General features: G+C 44.1%; 1 protein-coding gene across 4 annotated transcripts; it reads right to left on the bottom strand.

Annotated features, from left to right (window-relative positions):
- Window positions 1–2408: 2408 nt before the first annotated feature.
- RPS14 (ribosomal protein S14) lies at window positions 2409–7104 on the bottom strand. 4 transcript variants are annotated; one of them, XM_016118768.2, is made up of 5 exons: window positions 6968–7104; window positions 5653–5803; window positions 4862–5023; window positions 3776–3852; window positions 2409–2527 (listed from the first exon to the last, which is right to left on the bottom strand). In XM_016118768.2, the coding sequence occupies exons 2-5, from the start codon at window positions 5799–5801 to the stop codon at window positions 2460–2462; spliced, it is 456 nt and encodes a 151-aa protein (XP_015974254.1). In that variant the 5' UTR covers window positions 5802–5803; window positions 6968–7104; the 3' UTR covers window positions 2409–2459. The 4 variants fall into 4 exon arrangements, with proteins under 4 accessions (XP_015974254.1, XP_036080681.1, XP_036080679.1 ...); XM_036224788.1 differs by lacking the exon at window positions 6968–7104 and adding an exon at window positions 6941–6957; XM_036224786.1 differs by lacking the exon at window positions 6968–7104 and adding an exon at window positions 6859–6876.
- Window positions 7105–8468: the final 1364 nt, after the last annotated feature.

Genomic DNA, 8468 nt, shown 5'->3' with positions numbered 1-8468 from the left:
TACAGAGACTTGTTAGGAGTCTGTTGCAAGAACTCAAGTAAGAGAAAGGAGTCAGGAGGGAAACTGGGACCATCTCTGGGGGCCAGGCTGAGGTTGCAGTTATAGCCAGGGGGCATCGGACTTCAGGTCTACAATCTCAGGTGGCCAACAGCTCATTGAGTCTCGCCCTGCCAGCCTCAGTAGCCATTAGGCTGCTATATTCCAACTTGAGCTGCAGAAATTACCTCTCCTTGAAAACAAAACCTGAAACGAACTGCTTTCAAAGACCTGGCTGACTGCATCCCTGGTTACCAAGAAACAACAGGCCAAGTTGCAAAGCCCCATCACAGGAAATAAAAATGCTCCAGCAACTGCCAGCATTTTTTCACCAGGATTCTAGCCAGTTGTCATTCATGCCGCTTGGCATAAGAACTAAGCAAGTTTAAGAATAGCAGCTTCTTCAGTGCCAGGCACTGTGCTAAACACTTTAATCTCATTTCTTGTGATACCTTGAGGCATTTTCATGAGGGAATTTTCACTGAATGGTGGAGAGGTTAAGTAGTTTGCCTTAAGGTAGTAGGGTCTGAAGTTGAGGAATTAGGACTTCTATCCAGGCATGTTTATCTCGAGGGTCTGTGCACCACATTCTGCCTTAGAAATGCTAACAGCAGCAAAGAACCTTCATTTTTTCCTTATTTTGGAATAACTTTAGATTTCCAAAAAGTTGCAGAAATCAGTTTCTGTATGCCACTCATCCAATTTCCTCTAATATTAGCTCTTACATTACCATGATACACTTGTCAAAACTAAGAAACCACTAATTAGCCTCCAGATTGCATTTGGATTTTTACATGAATGTCCTTTCTGGTCCAGGATCCATTGCACTGTGTGTTTCCTTAAGCTCCTCTGGGCCTCTCTGTCCTTGTTTTTCATGACTTGACGATTAAGCACTTATTTTGTAGAATGTCCTCTAATTGGGTTATGAGTTTTCAGAAAGAATATTGCAGAGGTGAAGTGTTCTCATTAAGTCATGGTACATGATTATCAACATGATTTTATCACAAGTGGTATCAACTTGAATAGTTTGGTTCAAGTCTCCAGAACAAAGAGCATTATCTTCTTCCTCGGTCTATTCTTTGGAAAGTGGGCCGCTAAACCCAGTTCACAACTCAAGGAGAGGAAATATTTCCATTTGCTGGAAGAGGGCGTTATCTACGTTATTTGGAGTTTTTAGATTTATATCTTCATTTCCTAAAATCACTTTTATCAACATGTATTCATTTTATACTTTGGGTTATAATCATTCATTTTTAGAAGAAACAAGATTCATAAAGGTTCGTTTGTCTGACACCACAGGGTAAGTTGGTAGGAGCCAAGGCCAGACCTAGTGTCTCCGGAGCTCTTCCAAATGGGAAGAGTTGTGATCTGTGTGTCAATAGGATGTCATTCAGCAATAAAAAGGAATGAAATACTGACACATGCTATGAACCTTGAAAACATCATGCTGCTGTCCTACCTCTAACAACCTGCGGGTGTATCATTCACCATCATAGGGGTCTGTGCCAATCCCTTGCAGAATACTCAGTACCATCTGGTGCCACCGGGTCCTCAGAGCTGGATACAAGCTTTTGGAAAGCAAAGCTTTTCTTTTCCATCACTGATGAAAATAGGGCTCGGTATTTGTGGGGTGACTGAATCTTTATGTACTTTATGTACTGATGTGGAACTATTTCCAAGATCTGCCAAGTGAGAAAAAGCAAGATGCAATAGTGTGCTACCAATTTTGCACAGAAGGTATGGGGGGCGAGTCTACACCCACACGTGTGTATATATGGCTCACGTCTGGAAGGCTCCTCTCCTGCAGAGGCTACACTTGGCTCAGAAGTTTCCACTCCGCTCTAGTTCTGTAAGGATTGGTCCATTCTTGGAACCAAGATCTCCATTTCCAAAACAAGGTCTCCAAGGCTTTGGCGTGCTTTCGATCAGGGGTCCCCGATTTGTAGCTACTCCCCAGCACTAGCCTCACCACCTCAGATATCAGGCATTAGTCTGATTGAAGCACTAGTCCTTGGTGCCAAAAAGGTTGGAGACCACTGCTTTACATGACTGAGGTTAACTTAATACTATAAAAGACCCAACCACAGCACCGGTATCTCACCTCTCCTTAGGCGCTTTCTCCCAAGAAGCCAGTTTGCAGAACATGAGCTCGCTCACTGCCCATGTCAGGGGCAGAATCAAACCCTCTTGTGTTCCAGTGTGACAGGTTATATACATCCTTTGAAGCAATTTATCTATTATATGCCTGCTGGTTTAGCACTGCACTTGTGACCTCAAATTGGTCTCAAACCCTGGTTAAATGCAGACAAGGGAAAGGAATCAAATTTCCCGGAGGGGTGGCCCCTACACGAAGGAGAGGAGACACGTCGAAATAGCTCACACAAAAGCAATTTATTAACAGAAAACAATCTGAGGAGTCCTGTTCACAGACGGCGACCACGGCGACCCCCCTTCCTGCGGGTGCTGTCGGAGGGGATGGGGGTGACATCCTCTGTGGGAAGAGAGAAAACATCATTGCCTGGAACTGGAGGGGAAGGAGTCCAGGCCTCCCCAGGCCAGTGGTGCACGGATCACAGCAGCAGGTCCCTCTGCTCCCCCAACGAGTCCTCAGGATGTAACAGACGGTTGCAGAGCTACTTGATCTGCTGCTTCCTCAAAATTTTTGATGTGGTTTGAACTCAATTTCCAGAAGAGGAAACTGAGGCTCAGAGATTATTCAACTCGCATAGACAAATCCAGGTTTCTGACACCTCACTCAGATACTCTAGTAGAAAAAATCCACATTAACAGTGTAACTGAAGACTATCTCCTTTGCAAAAGGTAAAAGTCTGAAAATATTCTGGGAAAAAAAAAAATCTTAAAAAAGGAGAGGGCTAGACCATTAGACTGAGGGATCGGTACCCACTGTCACTAAGGACACAGAAACAATAAAGGGCTAACGTCTATGGCTACACAAATGTAGGGGACTTGCCGTGATTCTCACCCATGCGAGCTGCTGCGCCCCTCCATTTATTTGTCACAATGACTAGCATGCCCTATTGATAGGTACATACCCCAAAGATATTGCTCATTTGGTTCCAAACCACTGCAATAAAGCAAGTCATAAAAGTTTGTTTTCCCAGCGCTTATATGCCTGGTTTACACTGTAGTGTATTAAGTGTGCCAACAGCATTATTTTCTTAAAAATAAACAAACAAAAACCCCACCTCAATTTAAAAAAATAAACGTTATTGCTTAAAAAGAAAAAAAAGCTTATTAGCTGAGACCGTTGGAAAAATGGTACCCATAGATGCTCAACACAAGGTTGCCACAAACTTTGCTTTTAAAAAACACATCTATGAAGCACAGCAAAGCAAAGCACAATAAAACAAGGTTTGCATGTAATAGACGAGGATTATGCAGGAGGCGGCCCACCCAAAATGCCAGCAGTAAGCCCCTTGAGAGCACTGTAACAGAAGGACAATTCATCTCTTAGTTTCACCGGCCACTGTCAGGTACAAGTTCAGAAACGTAATGGCGCTGTACCAATGCAGAAGGGAAGAACATTCACGTCAAGGAGAAAGGAGTGTTCAGAGACTTTTATAGAGATTAATGTCACATGGTACCTTTCGCAACCTCCATTAACAAACTTAAAAGCCAACCGTCACCAGCCCGGACCATATATCCACTGGGCACACCACAGGCTTTCTGAGGTCAACACTTCAAAGTAAATCCAAGCATTAACTGAAGAGGCACTTACCAATCCGTCCAATCTTCATTCCTGAGCGGGCAAGGGCTCTAAGAGCTGACTGGGCCCCTGGTCCGGGGGTCTTGGTCCTAGGAAATGAAGGTCTAGTCATTATGGGTTCTAAGAGCTCACAACCCACTAGCTCAGGGATCTGCAAACTTTCTGTAAAGGGCCGAACAGTAAATTATTTGACTCAGTGGGCTACTCACGGTCCACTTAGAGTTTTGTCACATACTTCTTAAAAAAAACAAGTGGCAGGTCAGATTTTATCCCTGAATCATAGTTTGTACCTGCTCTGCTTTCAGGCTGTTTAAGGCACAATGCCCCTTCCAGCCACATGCTGTGATTCTAAGTCTTCTTTGGTCATTTGTCCATTTACAAATGCTCAACCCACCCAAGATCAAGATACTACCATATCTCCACTGGACCAGTTTAACTTCCTATCCAGTCTATGGTCATCATAAAGAAACCCCAATTCCATCAGGTTATTAATATTAAATCATGCCCTGTGCCCCCAGATCCAATCCCTTACTGGGTCCTTTGTGACCCAGTAGGCCCTTGCTCCTGCCTCTCTGATCACACCACATGCCACTCTTACCCTTGGACATGCCATGTTCATTCTCTACTTAGAACCTTTTCCTTGCAGTTGTCTCTGGCTGGAGTACTCTCACCTTGTCCTTCCTTCACTGGACTGACTCCTGACACATTTAGGTCTCAGTTTAAATTACACTATCACCAATCCATCTGACACTGTATTTTTGCTTCCCAGCACTTGCCACAAACTGAAACGACACTCTCCCTGCTCTATGTTGTTTAAAAGTCTGTCTCTCCAACAGCCTGGGTGCCACACAGGAGAGTAGAGGTTATCTTTACCTTTTCTTTTTCCCATCACCCTCTAATAGTACCTAGAACACAAAACCTGTTATGCAACGTGTTAATATAATAAACACAGTAATTTGCTAGAGAGAGGGGCAGCACGCAGGAACCAATTAGTTACTTAAGTACCTAAGAAGTCACAAAAGAAAAATCAAGCCTCAAATCCAGGTGCTCTGGCACCCAAGCCTTATGATCTTACCACCCAGCCCCAGCCTTACCTACCTGTTTCCTCCTGTGGCCCGGAGTTTGATGTGGAGGGCAGTGATGCCCAGCTCCTTGCACCTCTGGGCCACATCCTGGGCAGCCAACATGGCAGCATATGGAGAGGACTCATCTCGGTCAGCCTTTACCTTCATCCCACCAGTTACACGGCAGATGGTTTCCCTGTGGACAAAAGCACAGGGTCATTTCTTTCTCATCCAACAAGGACTCAGACTGTGTATCATGTCCTAATGAGCAGAGAGCCACAACTTAGGTATGACAGAGGATGAAGGTTAACTTGAACATCCATCTTGGTCTTTGACAAGACTGCCATGGCCTCTGCCTTCATGGGGTTCACATACCCAAGATGGCAAAACTCTATCAATATTTTATATTTACTTTTCCATTTAATCTTCCCAATTCCTCTATAGATACTATTATCTTCATTTTATATATGCAGAAACAAAAACTCACAATTTGAGTGACTTTATACAAATCACAAAAACATGCTAATGGCAACTAGAATTTGCACCCAGGGCTAACTTCCAGCCCAACACTGCCTCTACAAGTACCAGGAGATTAAGGATTCGATGATAACCACACTGTTAAGGCTATACGGGCGTAGAATGTCCAGTAATTCCAGTGCCTGGGAAATTACAGTATTCGTGGATTTAACAACCAAGCACATTTCCTCATCGGAACATTCTAATTCCATCAAGAAAACCTGGTAAACTGCCATCCAGTTGCAGGATCATTTCTTCCCCCAGCCCTTTGCATAGTGGGGTCCTGTACTTCTCCACCCAGATACTCACTTGCCAGAAAGATCGGTGACATGGACAAAAGTGTCATTGAAGGATGCGAAGATGTGGCAGACACCAAATACATTTTCTCCTTCAGCCACCTGAGGTCCAAGGCTGATAACTTGTTCTTCCTTCTTTTCCTTCCCCTTGCGAGGTGCCATTTCTGAAAGGATATCAGAGAATCCCAAAGTTAACAGACTAGAGGTTTCCAGAACCCCTTTTCCCTGGCTAGTAAAGAAAACCTCAACTTTGCTTTTCTGAGAGCACTTCTTCCCAAGGATTAGCAGACCTTGGTCTCATCCAAAATGTCCACGGAGACATCTCGTCCGTGCCAGACAGTCCCTGACATTTGGTCGAGTCAATAAAACCCACTCTTGGAAAACATCCCTGGGTTCAAAGAGCCCATAACATTTATTTACCCGTTCGGTTTACAATAATAATACATTACAAAACACCCTTGTGTTTTATAGATCCACTAACTCTGCTGTGGCTGTACTGCCAGTGTAACGACCCTTCTTACCGAGGTAGCCTAAGTGGTAATGAAAGGCACATGATCAAGGACTTTTTGGCATGGACCAAATATCTCTGTGGACGTTTTGGATAGGACCCGATGTCCTGCAAGGGATCTGGATAAGTACGCAAAACACGCATGGGCCTTCAGCAGCTGCCAACACTCCGCGACCAGCATTCCCAGGTGTGCCTCATTGGGAAATACCAGCCGCAGGCTTTCCACAGGCCCAAGGCAAGTGCTCAGTCATCACTGATATGCAGTCCTATTCCCAATGGCTTTGAGGCCTGCCCAGGTGCAACGTGCCCGACTTAACAATCAGCCAGATTTAGGAAACACGCAACGCAGGGCCGTTTTTCCTGCATTCCTTCTATGAATCCTCACTACAACTCCATGGGATCGACACGACAATTACTCCTATTTTCCAGACGAGGAAATAAAGTGGGGACCAGACGCGCCAGCCTGCTACCATCCAGAAAAGAGCTGGCGGAAAAGAAGTGTGAGCCCACATCAGACAAGGGCACCTGCTCCTTCCCAAGCACGCTGTAAGGCCGCTTAAAAGCAGCAGTGGTCGTATCGCGGGGCCAAAGCCTTCACAGCTAGACCCTCACTCACTCCCACTTCACAGGCTCCTCCCCGAAGCCAGACGGCCGCCTCCGGAGACACGGCAAAAACCTGCGTCTCGGGTCGACCGGCCGCGCTCTTCTCACCCAGCACTTGGTTCCGCTTGTACGGAAAGACTCCAGTCCCGCGCCCCAAGCCCCGCTGGACCCCCTTGCCGCAGGATGCCACCTGATTGTCCTCGCCCAGGCCTCCTACCTGCGCGCCTTCTCCAGACTCCGCCACCGGAAAGAGAGAGTGGAAGAGGGCGGGGCGACGGGTCACGTTCGTGCCCTGGAAGTGTACGTCTGAGGTCACGGGGCGAGGCCTCCCAGAAGACATCGTCTTTAGCATTTCCAAGGAGATTAAGATTCTCCCTCAAAAAGATAGTTTATTTAAGGATGTGCCAAAGGTGGCTAGAGGCCGGGTGTCGCGGCGAGCGGGTTGGCCTCTGAGACTACAGCAAGCAGATACATCTCCTGGGTGAGATAGGCCTCGGTTCTAAGATGGCGGCCCCTGCATCTAGAAGGACTTCCGGCATTCTGACCCCAAGCCTGGTCAGCCTGGAAACGGCAGCGCACCTCGTGGCGCGGAGGGGAACAACAACAACAAAAGTCATTTGAGTTTGACCTACTGTGTACGGGGCACAATGAGAATCAATCATTCATCACTTGTTATTATATACCAACCTGGGCTAAATGATTTATATGCGTGGCTTCATTTAATCCTCACAGGATGATTAAATAGATACGTTTTATTTCCCATTTACAGATAAGGAATTTTAATTGAGATCACACATTTGTACCCCGATTTGGAATTTTGACTTCCAAGCCTTCCATATGTCCGTCTAATAACAACATTGAAGGACCTGGAAAGATTGGAAGAATGTATAGATGGAGATATGGGGAAGTGAAGAAATAGGTTATATGTGTGTGTGTGTGTGTGTGTGTGTGTATAGGTATACATATATGCACCTATTTGTATATATGAAGCTCATGTAATGGACTATATATATCGAAGACGTATGTATTTTTTAACCAAATGAGCAATTAAGCAGAATAGTATATAGCCCTTGGTGCACTGGAATTGGGGCCCCTAAACAACTTCAGCTTAATTTAAGGAAGAAATTTTAAAAAGTCTAGTGCCCTCTTTCCTCTTTACAAAAGTGATTAATTACAGAAAACCCATACAATAGAAAAATGTAGAATGGAGAACAAAAAAGAAAAAAGAAATGAGTCATACCCACAACTATTAACAGCCTCGTGTACGTCCTTCTCAAACATCATCCACACATATACATACAAAAGAGGAACTTCTTTAAGAAAAAATAATATTTTTATTTAATGGTTAAAAAATGTCCATGCTCATTATAAACAATTCACACAATATAGAGATATAGAAAAAAGTAAAAATCATCTCTAAATTCTTTCTTTTAGAGATACCACCATAATCAAATTGGAACATATTCCAGAAATAACTTTCTGTATTTGTATATATACCTATATCTTTAGTATATAATGTACAATCATATAAATGAAATATTTTATATGCCACTTGATTACTTCATTTTTTCAGTAACAGCTGGTAGAATCTGTGATATTTTTTACACATATTTAAATTTTATTATTTTTAATATTAAATGTATTCACAAATATGAAAAAATTGGCTACCAAAAAACATACAAACAAAATCCAAAACACCCTCCTCTTCTCACCTCTGT

Source organism: Rousettus aegyptiacus, unplaced genomic scaffold (genome assembly GCF_014176215.1).
Source record: "Rousettus aegyptiacus isolate mRouAeg1 unplaced genomic scaffold, mRouAeg1.p scaffold_m13_p_7, whole genome shotgun sequence".
NCBI lineage: Eukaryota > Metazoa > Chordata > Mammalia > Chiroptera > Pteropodidae > Rousettus > Rousettus aegyptiacus.
Note: the sequence above shows the minus strand (reverse complement) of the source record. Positions and strands in the feature narration are given on the sequence as shown.

Coding starts and splice junctions, on each gene's coding strand:
- RPS14 (XM_016118768.2), bottom strand. CDS start 5,801: ATGGCACCTCGCAAGGGGAAGGAAAAGAAGGAAGAACAAGTTATCAGC. Junction 5,024..5,652: donor GTCACCGATCTTTCTGGCAA/GTGAGTATCTGG, acceptor TTTTGTCCACAG/GGAAACCATCTGCCGTGTAA. Junction 2,528..3,775: donor AATGAAGATTGGACGGATTG/GTAAGTGCCTCT, acceptor CTCTTCCCACAG/AGGATGTCACCCCCATCCCC.